Consider the following 18,374-nt stretch of genomic DNA (forward strand, 5'->3'; position numbering starts at 1 on the left):
CTGAAAATGCTACCGAACGTATGCAGCCATATGCATCTACACTGTAAACTCGTCATTACTCTTTAATGTGTGAAATCTACCCATTATTTTCTGGTGTATTAAACGTCAAAATAACGGGTAATTTATTTTTTCACATAATGGGTATTTTGTGCCCTTTTATTTGTTCCAGTCATGTACTCTTTAATGGGTAAAAAATTCCTTGCAATTTATAATATAGCTAAATTCTCCATCAGAACAATGTTTAGTATATACACATGTGTTTATTATTAATAGTAAGAAAAATCATCAGCAATGAGTATAAATCTAAGGTAGGTTTATTAAGTAATTTTTCTGTAATGTTCTGATTTGACAAACAATCAATTTTACAGGATGCTTTAACTGCCGACTAAATACCTTGCATGATGCTTTGTCCCACCAATAATAGAAGCCCCATTTTCCAGGCCAGCTAATCCTCGAGCAAATTAACGTTTAATTAATGATTCGCCAGCATCGGAACATTGTTGATATAGTATTTTTAATAAAATCTTTTTATGTATACAAGAGTCTAATGTCGATTATTCTATGAAAATAAATATCAAAATTAAATTTAATTTCCATATTTGAAAAAGAGTAAATTTTACTCTGTTTCCCAATTTATTTGTTTGACATAGTGGGTAAAATTTACTCGTTGATCTGACGTACAAGCCGTTTACTCTTTAATGAGTAAAGGCCCTTTACTCTTTTTATGAGTTAAACTAGTTTTTCTCAAAGAGGGTACTTTTTTACCCTTTAAAGAGTACTTTGGTCTTACAGTGTAGCCTTTGGATCGATCGTACATTTTACCGAATGCAAAAGTCGCCGAAATAACTATATGCACGGAGAAATATTTTTACCTAATTTTTGAGTTTACTTTACCCAAAATTAAGTATATCGATTATAGTTTCAACCCAAAATCTCTCGGTTTTCTCTTTCTCCCACACGAATGTTGTCAAAAATAGAGAGAGCTGCATCTACCCAATGGGGGTACTTTGGCCCAATAAGCCAAATTTGGGTAAATGCAACTTTTCTTATGTTTGGTTCGAAAGAACTCAATTTTGCGTTAAATCAACCCAAAATTGAGTATATTTTTCTAATGGAATTAAAGCCAAACTACCTAGTGGGGACCTTGGAAATTAAGCCAAAATTGAGTTATTGGGCTCAACTACGGAATTGCGTTGAAACAACCCAAAATTGAGTTTAATTCCGTCTCCGTGTGGGCTCTTTCATTTATGTCATAATGCTGAAATTGGCCTTTTTGGACACCCACCCATCCCCTTGTAACGCTTTTTGTATGAATATTATTCAGTTTTTGTATGGGCCGTAACACCGTTTGTATACCCACCCATCCCCTCCAGCGATATGAAATTTGTGAATGGGGGCCCTATTAGTGCATTTATTGAAAAGTACACGCGGCATTCCCCGCAGAGGAAATAACCGTGGTTGGTTAACATTGTAGTGTTTCATCAAACGCGGTTGTTCCTTTCCTAGATCATTCGCTTTATGAAATTTCAAATACACGTTTTTAGAAACATTATAACAGCTGTACGGAGAATTATATCCAGTGGAGCGATCAATAAATCGAGCATGTTCATGTAAATAACACTAGTGCGTGGGCGGGCTAAAAAGGGCTCAACAGCAACGTTTCTGAAAAAAGGCTCAAGACCTCTTGGGCCCTTTTCAAATGTTTGTCCAGAGTTGTGATTAATATGCTATCATTTTGTAACAAAGATATCTATCTACACCAAATTAAAATGTATTCCTCAAAAATCTTCTTAAGAACAATACTCGACAGTTTTTGTTTTTGTTTACAGTATCGCTCTTTATAATACGGTAAAATTAACAAAGGTACGTAGAAGTCACATAATAATGAACGCACTATATACGGTTCGAGTAGACCACAATTTGAGATCGATATTTCTCAAAATTCAGATAATTTTGAAACATGAAATCTTCAGTAAAGTTGTTCTGGAGGTGGAGCGCTATCTGATGGTAATTCATTGAATTCAGAATTTGACCGCTAGGTGGCACTAGTGGGCATGGAGCTTTTACTTTTGTTCTGCAGATATTTCAGGATCCTGACCATTCAGAAGGATGGCATCTTCAGCAAAGTTGTTCAGTAAGTTAAGGACTATCATTGTTCGAGCTAGTTGATTCACATTTTTTCCACCAGGTGGCGCTAGTCGGCATGGAACTCTTTCTTTGCGGATACTTCAGGATCTTGGCCTTTTAGAAAGATGACATCTTCGACTAAGTTGATGCGTAGCTCAAGGGCTATCATTGTTTTAGCTAATCTCGAACTTCAAGAATTAAACAAAGAAAGCATTTGAGCTACTGAACATTTTTGCCGAAGATGTAATCTTTCTAAGTGGTCAAGATCCTGAGATCTGCGAAACAAATGTTTCATGCTCACTATCTTCACCTGGTGGCAAAATTAAGAATCAACGAACTCTATTAATGATAGCCCTTGAGCGATTGAACAACTTTGACGAAGTCGCCATCTTTTTAAGTAGTCAGGCTCCTGGGATATTCGCAAAACCAAGGGTGTTGTACAAAGTGCAACGCGCGACTGCTCGTGTCACAAAAATTTGCGCGACAACCGAAAGCACTTTTTTATCACCATTTCGCACTTCTAACCTAATCTTTTTATTTACGATTTCGCACTTATATGGAGTCTAGTTTCCAATGCAATTTATAAAGGCTTATTCACAAATTTCATAACACTGAAGCGGGTGGGTTAGTGTCGTAAGGATGTTACATATCATACAAAATTCGAAAACCATTCGTATAAGGGCTCATTCACGAATTTCATGACGCTAAAGAGAGTGGGAGAGTGTCCTCATGGTGTAACAGCTCACACAAAAATAGTCGTCTGTTGTCTCTTGTTTCATAGAGGTATGCAAAGAAATTGACCTTTACTTGTTTTGAATCAGCTTTTTCTTTGGGTCGACAGTGACTCAACTCGAGTCATTTTGACCAACTCGACATATAAAGGGCTTATTCACAAATTTCATAACGCTGAAGGGGGTGGGTGTCCTTGTGATGTTACGGCTCATACAAAATTTGTAAAACATTCATACAAAAAGTGTTACGAGGGGGTGGGTGGGTGTTGAAAATTGCCATTTTTAGCGTTATGAATAAACGCTAAATGACAGATGAAATGAAGCGGCGCTTAAGGCCCAAACGTAATGAAAGCGGATCGGCAACGGAATGCGGAACCGGTTCGCCAGCATGAATAGCACCATCTCGACCGAGCTGACAACGAATGAAATTGAACCAACACTGAGTAGACACGCTTGTTGTAGTTCATGCTGGCGAACCGGTTCCGTTTTCCGTTGCCGTTCCGCTATCATTGCGTTTGGGCCTTTACATAAAGCTAACATTACCTTTAGTAAAAACTCACCCTGAATGGACCAATGCACGAGTTCACCCCTTGACCTTCGAGCGGTGCCGTGTTATTTACGTGACCATGGCAACGAGTGAATTCGGCACCGCTCAAACGTCAAATTAGTGAACTCGTGCATCGGTCCATAATGAAAGGGCTCATTCATTGATTTCATAACGCTGAAAATGACCATTTTTGATACCCAACCACCCCTTCGTAACGCTTTTTGTATGAATATTCTACAAATTTTGTATGAGCCGTAACATCATGAGGACACCCTCTCACCCCTTTCAGCGTTATGAAATTTGTGAATGAGCCCAAACTGCACGAACATTCAATTGTTCAATAAGGGCCTGTTCACAAATTTCAAAACGCCAAAAATGGTCATTTTCGACACCCACCCACCCCCTTGTAACGCTTTTTATATAAATATTTTCACGAATTTTGTATGAGCTGTAACTTTTTAAAGACACCCACCCACCCCATTCAGCGTTATGAAATTTGTGAACAGGCCCTAAGCACATCAAGCCTCAAATATTTGTCTCTTAATTTCTAATTCATTTTCCGCGGTATCGGCTGGACGAGCTTAAACGAGAAAACGGATTTCATTCGAAATTAATTTCAGTGTACCCGTCTTGCTGAGGGTAGTCCTACGTCAAAAGATCCAACATCCAAACAAGAACGCAGCCAAAAGTATTATTTTTCTGTCATTCGTTTCCCCTTATTTTTTGCTGTCATATTCTTGAACAAATTTTCCGAATGCAGTGATTCGGCCGGCAGCTACATTAAAAAATGTGAATTTTCTTCAGAAAAAGGAATATTAATCACGGAAAACGTTAGTTGTTAACTACAGTTCTATAATTGTTACTTACCAAAGTATTGCTACACCAGAAAGTGCATTAACTAGTACAAAAAAAACGTATAGCAGTAAAATGTCGAAACTCTTAGCTCGTGTTGTTTCGCAACAGAACAAAATTTTTCTTCACCCAAAGAGCTCCTCGCGAAGCTGGCTGAATGCGCCCACATTCCAGCGGGGAGCGGCCACGGGACGGACCAGCGATCCGATGAAAGGCAAAGGCCCCATAACGTGGAAAAGCTTTGCCCTGATTGCCACTGCGGGTCTTGGCAGTTTGGGCTTCATGTGGTACGTGAAGGATGAGAAAGAACAGGGTAAGTAGGATGATCGATTACAGGGCTGGTACCTAGCATCTTTTAACAGACTTTGTCAATATGTACATAAAACAAACGTAAGAAGTCGATATTCTAATTTTAATTTTTTTGCTAGTGCCAGGGTAGGGTAGAAGCACCGGTTTTGGCCATACGCCAGTTGTAGCCATAGTGGATTATACACCGTTTTACATAGCCAATCAGCATGAAACCTTTTGTGTGCAGTAGGTCACATTCATATGATAGAGCTACATTCATTTACTTGTCCAAATTGATTCAAAACATAAGTAAAACAATTAATTTTCCTTATAATTTTAACTCCCATACACCTAATTTGGGCACTCCTAATTTGGCCACTCTCATGAGAAATCAATGCAATTGGCCAATTTAGGAACCAAAATTAAATCTCTGGCCTATATTGACCAACGGGATTTTCAAAGCGAAAAAATGGTTTTGGCTCAGTTTTGATATTTTACACATATAGTATGGATTGAAAGCTTGCATTTGACATATTTGTTGTATAAATACGGCTTCCCATTCAGTTTTTATTGACATTTTCTCTTAGGCTGGCCAAAACCGGTGCTTTTACCCTAGCGACTAAGTTTCCTAAAAAAATAAGCTGGAATTCCTCCAAATTTTTTTCTAAACAATTGCTTCAAGAATTTTCATAAGGAACTTCTCCAAGAATTTTGTTTTAGATACCTCACGAATACAATTTGGCTTTCTCCAAAGAATCAGAAAATATGTAAGATATTCCATCAGGAATTTCCTAAAAGATTCTTTTGGATATTTTCCAAGAAAGTCCTCATGGATTTTATTCAGTGATTCTTCCTTAGATTTTCCTAGAACATCTCCTAGAAGACTCCAGTTTAGAACATCTTCGAAAATTTATCCAGAAACTTCTTCAAAGATGTCTCCAACGTTGTGCTTCTGGATTACTTCAATATTTCAAGAAGCAATTTCTCTAAAGATATCTCCTGGAGTTACCCTAATCCCACAGACAAACAGACGTAACACTTAGAACAATTCTCGATCAAAATCATAGTCTCTAGGACATGTACCACAATGCTAAAATCGGTTTGTTTGGCCGACAGGCCAACAGATGGCGGTAGTGTGCAAACGTCAAACGCAAACAAAAACGATGCGAGCGCTGCAGGTGGCGGATTGGCCACCCACCATATTTTTGAATCGACCGTTAAAAAGGTGGTCGATGTACAATGATGAGAGTGTGACGTCTTTTTGTCTGTGCTAATCCCATTATACTTGAAGAAAAAAAGTTAAGGAGTTTCTGAGAGAAATATTAGAAAAGTTCCTGAAGAAGTGTTGAAGGACTTCTTGGAAAAAGACGATTAAGAATTCAAAAAAGAATTTCAGAGAAATCTCTGTTGAATTCCTTAAAGCGATTCTCTAAGAAAGTTCTTTGGTAAAGGCTGGAGTTTTAGCTAGAAAAATAAATAGTCAATAAAGTGATAGTGTTCCATTTTATAAACAAAAAATGGTATAATCAAAAAGCGGAATTGACACCTGTCGTTTATGCCAGAAATTGTGAAATTATGTCTGAGGGTCAGTATCCGAGTACATCCTTTTTTACATTTGTTTTAATGTAAATTTTGCGCTTGAAGGTTTCTAATGAGTATTCTTATTTATACGAATTATCAAGTTAGAAAAGTTAGCTCAGTTTTATCATATCATTTTGAATAAACGCTCAAGAAAGTTATCTGACAGATGTATTTAAGGTGAAACAGTTTGGAATCAATTTCTAAGATTGCACTGAAACTTCAAAGGCACAAATCTCGCGAAGAAAGCATCCAACAACAGTGAACTTTTTATTTTAGCTTTGTGCACTAGCAGAAAGCTTAAAATAAGAAGATCAGAAACGTTTGCCATCTATTTCGTCAGTTTAGTGCCTTTGAAAACGTGAGTAGGTGCACAAGTCAGCCATTGTGACGGCCATCTTTGGATTCCGAGATGTTTCACCTTAAAATTAGGGACTGAAATGCCTGAAAAAAGAGGCCAAACAGGAAATACGAAAACTACCCGAGCAAAGTCCAACATCAAAATGGAAGCATGTGGAAAACACATCTTGTTTTCAGCATCAAGTTGACATCAGAATATGATATTAATGTATCATTAATAAAACCAATATCATATTTTGTTTTGGTTTACTTCACTTAAGGTGAAACATCTCGGAATCCAAAGATGGCCGTCACAATGGCTGACTTGTGCACCTACTCACGTTTTCAAAGGCACTAAACTGACGAAATAGATGGCAAACGTTTCTGATCTTCTTATTTTAAGCTTTCTGCTAGTGCACAAAGCTAAAATAAAAAGTTCACTGTTGTTGGATGCTTTCTTCGCGAGATTTGTGCCTTTGAAGTTTCAGTGCAATCTTAGAAATTGATTCCAAACTGTTTCACCTTAACCCTCTCTTTCCCATGGTAGCTCCAGAGCTCCACTAGTTTTCGACGAACTGGAGACAACCCGAATTAGATGAATACTTAGTAATAGTTACTAGAATATGTTCATATACTCATCACATTAATCCTAAAGTAAACTAACTGTTTCAATATTAAAACTATTGATAAACAATCAATTTACTATTGAAAAACAACCAAAAACTTTTTTACCGAATTCGAAAAATTAAGACCATTTGCAACATTGTTTGTTCAAGTACTTTTGATAAAAACGCTTTTTTCGTAGAGAAATAGTCGATCAAAGTCGTGGGAAAGAGAGGGTTAAGACACTTACTTACGCTACCAGCCCAGAAATTCGGAACATTTCCGCAATTAATTAGAATTGTGTATCATTACAGCCCTGCTGAAGGAACGTAAACGTCAGCTGGGCAAAGCTGCTATTGGTGGTTCCTGGGAGTTGGTGGATTCTGATGGGAACGTTCGGAAGTCGTCCGATTTCATTGGCCAGTGGCTGCTGATATATTTCGGATTCACGCACTGTCCCGACATTTGTCCGGATGAGCTGGAAAAGATGGCAGCCGTAGTGGATGGATTGGCCAAGATGGAGGAAGCCGAACCGATTCAGCCTCTGTTCATCACGGTTGACCCACATCGGGACTCGAAGGAAGTCGTTGGCAAGTACGTAAAAGAGTTCCATCCGAAATTGCTGGGTTTGACCGGGACCGTGGAGCAGGTGGCCAAGGTATGCAAAGCTTTTCGAGTGTATTTCAGCGCTGGTCCGAAGGATCAGGACGAAGACTACATTGTGGATCACACGATCATCATGTATCTTGTGGATCCCAATGGACAGTTTGTGGATTACTATGGTCAGAATCGTGATAAGGAACAGGTTAAGAATTCAATAGTCATCAACATGGCAAAGTTCAAACAGATGAACAAAAAATCTTGGTTCTAAGTATGTAAGTTGTAAGTCTTTTCATACTGTACATAGCTAGACTGTATCAGTTTCTGCCGATTTGTAGATAAACGGTTCTGTTAGACACCGTACACTTTCAGAATTTCATTGATGCCGAAATATTCCTTTGACAGTAGACCAAGGTTGGGAAAAATCTTGAGATTATCTCTACAGTAGCCAAGTCACAGCAAATTACAGTCAGCGAAGTCAGTGAAACTCACGCCTATAGCTGCTGTAGGCAAAAAAGCCTCGAAAATAGCAAAATTACTGTAGAAAAATGTTGTATTTCCCGCATTTTAAGGCTAAGTAGCCTGTTATTCGTTTTGGCAACAATGATGACTTTTCAGCTTGCATTTCAAAGCGATAAATCTCGGTCTTGATAGTTTATATTGACTTGAAAAAGTATCACTGTATTTTCTTTGATTCGAATTCGTGAGATGAATGAGCAACAATCGTCAACGACGCGTACAAATTCCAATGACGGCCTACTTCGCCTTTAGCCTTCAATTATACTAATAATTTAGAAAATGTATGCACCCAAAAAAGGCTACTTGATGAGATTCACGTTTTTGAACTAGTGTACTGGGAAGAGTCACGTGAGTTTCTTGAAATTCAAGTCTACTACTATTTCCAATCCTAGCACTGCAGTCGATTCTCCATATCTCGATATCGAAGGGACCATCGAGATAGGGAGAGATCGAGACCAAGGATGGAAAAAATTGCCTCTAGCGACTAACAACATAGTATTTGAATCGCTCTTGCAGAAGTAGGATTCGAACAGCTGATCACGCGCGCATAGTAAGGATGTGTGGAGCATCCGATGCATTGTTTGTCGCGAGACAAACAGTTTGTCGGATGTTGTAACAAGTCGCGATTAATATGAATCAGAACTCAGTGAACGAAAATGTATCGTCAAGAACTGTAGTGAGTGTGACATTCAAGCATTGACTACCACTACCTTCATGCAACAAAAACATTCATGCGATACTGATAATAAAAGTCACGCGCGACTGTGACTTTTTTTTTGTTCAGCTTTAAATGTATCATGCTTGTATTGAATAACTGTAGTTGTCGTTACCCTGTATTTTCATAATGTGCCACTCACAATGTGCACCGATGGCACCGATTCTTTTTTCCTTGTGGATGAATCAAATATTACGTAACGAAAAATTTGCCAATTTTTACTACCCTCCCTCCCCCACGTAGCAGCTTTTGTATTGAAAATGTTAAATTTTTACGGCCCATAACAATACGGAAGACTCCCATCATCCCCTGATGCGTCACGTAATATTTTAACGATCCCTAATGGCGGCGTATGCGAGTTCAGAGCTGCGATCAAGTCGCAACTTGGATCAGAAACAAACGCGAGAAGAGTGCTTGCTACGATTAAAGCTGCGTCGTGATCATTGGCGTAAATAAGGGGGGGCCTGGTCCCCCCGAAAAAATTGGAAAATAAATGACAATATAGTTAAAAACTCGCGTCATCTTGTCCTTATGGTACTGAACGTGATAAATGCATGTTAAATATAAATTTTATGATAATCATTGTTTAATGAGGAATTGCAATATGTTGTTTTAAAACGACTTCTTGTGACCTCTATGTTCTTGACGTTGAAATTCAATGAAGAACGTATTTAGAATTGTCAGAACTGGTTTGAACTATTTGTAGTCGTGTAGATAATTAGGGGGCGTCCATAAATGACGTAGCATATTTCCACTGATTTTTACACCCCCCTCCCCCCCCCCCCTCATAGCATTTAGTCACAAATGCTGATACCCCCCCTTGGAAAATACGTAGCATATCAAGCACCCCCCCCCCCCTATTTGTTTACTTGTTTTTCTCAGCTAAAACAAAACATTAAAATCCTGAAATTCAAAACAAAGTTTTATAGTAATTTATATTAAATACTGACTGAAACGTCAGGATAATCTGACGAATGATAGTTTGATATATCGTAGCGCTCAAACATTTATTTGGAAAAAAGCTTACACTAACTTACTTCCTGTTTAAGTTACATAATTGTGGTTCCCAGTTCTTTTTTGATTTGAAAAAAATTAGGTTACATTTCATTAGTAGTACTTTCGCTTTTGTTAAAACTTAAAACAAGTTTACAGCTTAAAATTGTATAAAAATGGCTCGGGTTTATTAAACTAACAACTATGAGTAAGGGTTCAAAATATTTTATATTGTATTTAACATAAATGTTGTTTTATAGAGGAAGTTATAAAATATTCGTGGTTAAGAAATCGATTTCAGTGAATATGGTCAACAAAATAGCTTAATTTGGAATGCATCTACAGTCATTATTCTCTAAATTCAAATCCATTTAGCAAACAGTGGCCAGATAGGGAAAAATAACAATCAGCGATTTTCAATTTCAATATTTCAACTAAATTTCATCATCGCCACCAATACTGAAATATTCTTATACAACTCGCAATGAAACAATGAAATAATAAAAATGTTTTTTCGCTGAATTACCGATTGATTTGTCTAAGTTAATAACAAATTAGGGGAAACCCTCGAATTTGTTGTCCTCATTATTATACAAGCTATTCCATCAAGAGCATTGATATATCAAAACAAATCGTTGGCTGAGTGGAGCACTGAATAAATATCTTGTTTTACTACAATAACGTTAATATTTGTCTAAATGAGCATATTATATTCTTTTGAGGAAATAAAGCTCCAACAGAAAATATGAATTAAACTAAAATGGTTGATTATTTGTCTAGTTAACTAAAATAGTTGGGGCCCTAATACAGTACAATAATCACATAACTGTTTAAAGCTTCATTAAAATCTGTTTGATTGTCAGGAAAATTTATAAATTTGTTAGAAAATTTTTAATCTTATCATATTACCGTGGACGTACCATATTTGACGCGGTTAAGAAAATTCTAAATTCAAACACTTGTCAAATCGTCTAAATCTATCCGATTTTGTTGAAATTTGAATCTATGCTAGCTCAACTATTATAGAATTAGGGAAAAATCAGTAAAAAAATATTAAACGATTTTTTCTTCATGTTTGATTGACTTTTTGTGGAACACATTAGGTTCCTTAATTGACGCATCAATTCTTCAATGTGCCTAATTTGACGCATTATGTTCCTTATTTGACGCACTTACAAATAATTGCTAAAGTTTAAAATATACAACAGTTTCAGTATTCAATAGTTCAATTAATTGAAAAAAAGCGTTTTAGAGAGGACATAAAAGTTAGAACCTTTGGAAAAAGTTTTGAATGACGTCATCCGGTAGTCACTTTAGCTATGTGTTTAGTTAGTGTAGAAAGTAAAACCGGCGATTGAGTTCAATCCATAGTTGAGCATTATTGTTTAGTTTAATGTATCTTCGTCGTGATATTAAACAAGGGAAAGATTTGAAAACTATGTTGCGCTGGAACGGGGAAGGTAGTTGCTAAAATAAGGACAAATTGGTCAAAAACTAGAACGAAAACAATCGGTTCCAAAAATGGCCGTTTGATAATCTTCGTTACTTATAACACGTGAACTACGCCTACTTGTCCCATGTTCTATGTCACCCTTATGGACCGCGGGACAAATATGCGTAGAACCAACGGCAGTATGGGCCTCGAAATAGATCGAGAACCATATATGGGTCATACATTAAGTACGTCATGTTATTAGGGGGAAGGAGGTGTTCTGCAAGATGTGACGAATCATACAAGTTTTTTGAAGGCTCCATATAAAAAGTGTGAAGTAGGGCGAATGGGTGGGGTTTTTGTAGAAAATGGTATGTTTTTGTGACACGTATCTCATGGACACACCCCCTATTGTATAAATTATACGAAACAAATCATTGTAGCTACACCTCACCTCCTGACGCATTTATTGAAGCTTCCTTGAAACATTAGGGGACGTCCATAAACCGCGATAAATTGTACAATTTTCAACCCCTCTCAACCTTGGCCACATTTATTTTATGAAAAGTGCGAATATTTTGTATGAATCGTTGCGTTTCCTTGAACCTCCTCCTCTTCCTAAAAACGTGACGTAATCTATGGATGACCCTTTACATCCGATTACATAAAGCCTCGGATTGTTCTGCGGACGGATTTTTTGAATGCAAGCACCATAAATATTTATTTTCCTATTTTCGATTCAACAAAACATGCTGAACAAAATAGCAAATAATTAGGAACATTGTGTGCCTAATTTGACGCACAAGATTTTCATACAACAATATGTCTTAAAGCTTAAAAGTAGAAAACTTTCGACGTCAATTCATGAATAAAATAATATTACTGACTGTTGTTGATTATATTGCAGTCAAACAGCACAATAATTTCACGAAAATTGATCAACAATAGTTAGCACATTCACTAAGGAATGAAAAAATTGACGCACTTGTCGGATGCATTTTCAAATAAATTTTATTTTTTAACTATTATCAATCAAATATAAACTTTTTTCGATTGGAATCCTTCAATAACATGTAAATAAAGATTAAGCAATACATTTTTGAGTGCTAGTCTGATCTAGAATTAATTTATGATAACATTAATTAGAAAATGCGTCAAGTTTGGACCCGCGTCAAATATGGTACGTTTACGGTATTCTGTGTTTTAATGCAAGTTGGAAAAAGTCTTGAAGACTAATTATAAAGGATTTTCTGAAAGTCACACTTATATTAGAAAATGTATGCATGTAGAATCACAAAATATTTTAACATTTTTCTTCATTCAGATCCTTCATTTTACCAAGCTCAATGAAACAGCCATTAATTAGGCATCCTTCACTTACATCTATGCTAGCCTCTTGATTAAAAACTGTTTTTTCAAGAATAAGCTAATGTATTTTTCAGTTAATATGTTTTCTCAGTCGTACACTTATATAGTTTAGGACCGACCGGATCTTCTTCTTCTTACTGGCGTTACGTCCCCACTGGGACAGAGCCTGCTTCTCAGCTTAGTGTTCTTATGAGCACTTCCACAGTTATTAACTGAGAGCTTACTATGCCAATGACCATTTTTGCATGCGTATATCGTGTGGCAAGTACGATGATACTTTATGCCCTGGGAAGTCGAGAAGCTTTCCAACCCGAAAAGATCCTCGACCGGTGGGATTCGAACCCACGACCCTCAGCTTGGTCTTGCTGAATAGCTGCGCGCTTACCGCTACGGCTATCTGGGCCCCTAGGACCGACCGGATGTTTTTTCCGATTTTTAGTGGCCCAAAAGTGAGCAATCCATCAAAATTCACATTATTGGAGTCCATGTACATAATACCGTCCATCTTGTTCATTTCAAACAGTTGTTGCCGCATAAATTTGACGTCGACAGCATTATATGAAAAAAACAAACAAATCAATTCTTCAATTAGATAAAAGGGCTTAAATCTAACCAAAAAATATATTATTCAATCTAATGTTAAATTTTGGGAAATTCTAAAATCTTATTAGTTACCTTTTAAGAGGTTTAGAGAAAGTTTAATCACTCGTCACTAAAACATATATAATCCCTATTTTCAAACGTGCAATAGTTTTTGGCTTGAAGGTGTCGGAATTTGTTTTGGCTTTTCGGCCTCAAGAAATTAGAATTTTCATATTGATCTTGCACCTTAATTCAATCATTCCAATATTCAAAACTTTATCTTATTTTTTAATTCTGATAAAATTCTTGTTCAGTACGTATAATTTTGTTTCCTGCTTTTAGTCTCCTTTTAAATCTTTGTATTTCATTCGGAATCTCTGTGGTTGTGTTAAAAAACGTAATCTAGACATTATACCGAAACATTATAATTTTACCTATGTTTACTTACGTTCACGCTAGTGTTTAGAACTCCCGCCTCTCACACCGAGGTCTTTGGATCGAATCCCATCCCCGAGATAGTCAGTTACGACTTAATAAAGCTATAGTTACGACTTCCTTCGGGAGGGAAAAAAGCCATTCGTCCTGATATGAACTAGCCCAGGGCTAAACATGTCGTTAATAAAGACAGAAATGAAAAAAATAAAATTGACATAGGTTATCAAATAAAGTTGATCAATCGATTTGGGACATTTTTCAGGTTTCGTATAAATACCTCTGTATAAAAATGCGCTACTTCAATCGATTCACAGATACCTATCATCGAAACAAGCATTGTAAAGTTATGTAAATCCTATATGACTTCTGCCTCTAATGAGAAGGGGTCGTGGCCCCCCTCTAGTCTGACGGCTATTTACGCCCATGGTCGTGATTGTTTTTTACATATATGTTGCACTCCCGTCATGCTCGACAGCATAACGTTCATGGTAGGCTGAAAAGAATGGCACGCTACTCTTATCCATGTCAGGTGATACATTCATGGCTGCAGTAAGAATGTATCAGTAGCAACCCAAATGTCACAAATGAATGTTTTGAAACCTCATGCATGTGAATGTAACAGCGATGCGGCAATAGCATAAAAAATGTACTTTACGCTTCACTAGTTCACGGCATAATTTATTTTCTTTCTGATCTAAAATAACATACTAGAAGACAGATCGCGGAATAAAAGCGTAAAAATCCTGAATCTATGACATTTCGTCGAATGGACATTTGGCCGAAAAGGTTTAGTTGCAACAGAAAGCATATAATATTTGGTCGAACCGAAAGGATAGTGCTCAAATCTAAACAGCATGGAAACGTTTAGTCTGTCCATAAAATAAAAATAAATAATAAATTGAAAATGTATCAGCCATTTTACCAACAATCTATATGCGATTAGCAAAATTTTGTTATTCGATTTCATGGACGCTTTCGCAACATATTGATCAATCTCTTGCGTTTTAGACGTTTTATGCTGCTTTTTCGTTCAGGCATGTTTTGCAATTCGAAATAAGCTGATCTTAAATAGATACAAGCCAACCTTTGTCGCCTCTGTCAACTCGTTTTCCCTTACCGATACATAGGATAAGTACAATTTTCATTTTTAATAATTAAATTCTACTGCAAACTTTATTATTCACCCGAGGTCATCAACACTGTCAGCAAAGTCATATATTTGCTTAAGGAATGTTAAAATGCTGGAAGTCAAAATAAGCCAATTGGCCATAAGTAGACTTAGCGACACCTAACATTTACTTCGCCATGAAGGTTTTCCGTAAAGCATTTTTTTGGTGCCGTTAAGATTTCAATTTCGCATTCAAAAATCTTACCCACTTCCGCAAGCTGCAAGACCCACAATTCAAAGAAAGATCTCGAGCACTCTCTCCGAATGCTTCCATCAGATGAAGATCAGCAGTTCATTATGCAGAATTATGACATTTCAAAAGAATAATAAACAATAAAAACATTATGTTCACATCGTTAAATAAAATAGCTTGTTAGGCAGCTTTTCAAAGAATGATGATATTTTCAAAGAATAATAAATTCACTTGAACTAAATATTTCAGTCAATGTAAAAAAAAAAAACAACTACTTTTAAAATGTTCAGTATTCATCGAAATCCTAGATTTTGGTATAACTTCAAATTACAAATAAAAAGATGTATGGAATTAAAAACCCAGAGTACATAAAATGTCCCACTTTTTATTCAACAACACTTAATGATTCAGATTATTCAAAACAAACTTAGAACAATAATAATTTTACCACATGATCTTCTCTTCTTCTTCTCCTCTGGGTGGCCGAGACTGCTGTACTGTCAGTCTATACTAGTGATCCTTTATAGAGAGATAAGCGGAAGTAAAATGGAATAATTTGGCAACAGACCAGCAGTGCTGATTTTGCTCGGCGTCGAGAATAATATTGTAACACGGACATGACTTCCTCATTGCTAAAAAGTGTATTTTGTTTCGTTATAGATCTTTGAGCTATATATCCAAACTAATAAACAGCCGAAAAAATCAACAACTAAAAATCGCATTGACAAAAATTTAAAAAAGAAAAATATTTCATTTTTTTGCTTCATGCAGAATTACTTTTACCGAAATAATTTCAAGCGGATTACATTACTCTTCAAGAAAACTTCAAAACAAACATAACGTATGTTCGTTTGGCTCACACTTTGACAGCTATCGCTGCTCGATTGGCTCACACTTTGACAGAAATGTCAGTTTCCGCGAATCTCTCTTATAAAGGATTACTAGTCTATACCACATGATCTTTCGATAAACCATTTCAAAATATTATTATTATTTATCTTTATTAGAGTGATTTTCAGTCAGAGACTGGTTCATCTCTGTGTATGAGTAGAGGGCATTTATTAACCCCCCTGGGCAGTAATACGGGTATATATAGAGTTAATGATATCAGCGTGTTTCCCTTTCGTGGTCCAGATACAGTTGCCAGGTCGTTTTTCTAGTTTATATTGTAGATATCGCCGTTTATCCAATTCGTAGTCCGGGTTCGATGCGTTGTCTTGGTCCAGAATGGTTTGGATGGTCATATACTGCGGTAAAGGTCGATGTCTTTCAAATATTTCATCAAACGTTTGATGTTTTCGATGTCGTTATTGAGTGCACAGCGTATACTATTTGATATACCATGTGCAGTGCGTGCTGCCTGATGTTGAGGGCAGTTGATGATAAAATGTTCAACGGAGTATGTCACGGTGCAGACAGGACAAATCTTGCGAAAGACCCCTGTAGTGTCCATGTTGTGGGACGCTTTGGTGTGTCCAGTTCGTAGTCTTGATAAAATTCTTTGCTCGCGGTGGATGACGGGGTCGTCCCACCGCATAGTGTCGTTTTTTATTTTCCTCAGAAACAGATCTCGTGCGTTAAGCCAGTCATTCGTCCATGCGTTATTTAGAGTTATGGTAACCCAATGTTTAAGATCCTGTCCTGGTACTTCATTTGTGAAATATGCTGCGTTTCTACCAGAAGCTGCCAAGCGGTCGGCCTCTTCGTTGCCGCGGATTCCACTGTGACCGGGGATCCAAGTGAACACGGTGTCGGGGTGCGATTGTAGCTGGATGGCTTGTATCCATGGGTGGCGTGATACATCGGAGGCTAAAGCTGAAACAACGCTGGCGGAGTCAGTTAAGACAAGTATTGGCTTCGACGACGGAGTGGTAGAAGCGACTAACACTGCTGCAGCCTCTGCAGAGAAGACTGAGCAGAAATTTGGCAGCCGGTGAGAGCGGTTGATGTCTGGACCGGTAACACCCATTCCAACCTGGTTCAGAGCCTTGGAGCCATCAGTGTATCGGTGTGTATAATTTTGGTACTTGGTGCAAAGTAGCTCTGCTACGGATCTTGTAAGAGCAGAAGGATTGTCACCCGCCCGGAATTTGCTTTTGATTGATGTTTCAAGTTTCATGCGCGGTGAGTTCCAACTCCGAACTCCATTCCAGTGAGACTCAGCCACCGGGGGGAGTACTTCGTTGGTGAATTTTAGTAGGAGTCGGTTCGCCTCGTCGAGGAGAAAGACTCTATCACTGCTGGATGCGGTCGTTTCTACGAAGCTAATTGCCCTTTTGCAGATCGCTTCGGTGACGATATACTCGAAAGGCAGCTTGCCGCTTTCTGCACAGGCGGCTTTGGTGGGTGTTGATGGTAGTAGTCCGGAAGTAACTCGTATCGACTGATGATAAACAGGAGCGAGCGTTGAGACCATTAGGTGGGTTGCTAAACAGGTAAGTTCGATGCCGTATAGTAGTGTGCTATTAATTATTGCACTAGCTACACGTAGGCGGACGTCTCGATTACTGGTTTGATGTCGTTTTGATAAAGTTCTTAGAAGGTTCAGACGCGTTTGGCAGTTGCGCTTGATCTCTTTGAAATGTTCCTGAAACGTTAAGTGGCGGTCCAGATGAACACCGAGTATTCGAGTACGTTTCTTCAATGGGATTGGTTTTCCGTTGGTCAGGACTGCGGAACGGATGGGACGATGACGAAGAGGACAGAGATGCGTTATGGAGCTTTTTTCAGCTGACAACTCGAATCCAACTTGTTTCGTCCATTTGGAGACTGCGTTTACTGATGCTTGAAGTTTTCGTCGAAGAGCTTTTTCCGTGGACCCCACTACCACTAGCATTATGTCGTCGGCGTATACAAAGATGTAGATCTCTTTTGGAAGGCTGTTGAATACTCCGTTCATAGCTATTAGGAAAATGGTAACAGCAATGACTGAACCTTGCGGTATACCAGTTTCCTCATTGAAATATTCAGAACGATGATTACCGACGCAAACTTGGAATGTTCTATTCTGGAGAAAATTTCTGAGGAAGTGAAGAATGTGACCAGATAGGCCCCATCTAGTCAGCTGATCGATGACTCCTGGTGTCCAGGCCCTATTGTAGGCTTTTGCTAAGTCTAATGTTGCCACTTCTACGTGAAGCTCGTTAGTTTTTGCGTCGTTTAACACTTGACCTAGCGTTGCAAAATATGTGCTTGTTCCGTGCCCGGAGCGAAATGCATGCTGTCGGTGATCGAGGAGGTCGTTGGACTCGAGGAAGTGAATTAAACGACGGTTGACCATTTTCTCCATCACTTTACTTACGCA

At 37.8% G+C, this 18,374-nt stretch overlaps 1 protein-coding gene across 1 annotated transcript; it reads left to right on the forward strand.

Moving 5' to 3' along the window:
* Window positions 1-4,127: 4,127 nt before the first annotated feature.
* On the forward strand, window positions 4,128-8,028 carry LOC110676515 (protein SCO1 homolog, mitochondrial). Its single transcript, XM_021844698.1, has 2 exons — window positions 4,128-4,570; window positions 7,380-8,028. The coding sequence occupies exons 1-2, from the start codon at window positions 4,333-4,335 to the stop codon at window positions 7,934-7,936; spliced, it is 795 nt and encodes a 264-aa protein (XP_021700390.1). The 5' UTR covers window positions 4,128-4,332; the 3' UTR covers window positions 7,937-8,028.
* The last annotated feature ends 10,346 nt before the right edge of the window (window positions 8,029-18,374 follow it).

This window comes from Aedes aegypti, chromosome 2 (assembly GCF_002204515.2).
Source record: "Aedes aegypti strain LVP_AGWG chromosome 2, AaegL5.0 Primary Assembly, whole genome shotgun sequence".
In the NCBI taxonomy this organism is placed as follows: domain Eukaryota; kingdom Metazoa; phylum Arthropoda; class Insecta; order Diptera; family Culicidae; genus Aedes; species Aedes aegypti.

Bases quoted from the DNA above. Each gene is read 5' to 3' on its own strand.
- LOC110676515 (XM_021844698.1), top strand. From the start codon at position 4,333: ATGTCGAAACTCTTAGCTCGTGTTGTTTCGCAACAGAACAAAATTTTT. The intron at 4,571-7,379 runs GTAAGTAGGATG...GTATCATTACAG, and splicing joins GAAGGATGAGAAAGAACAGG to CCCTGCTGAAGGAACGTAAA.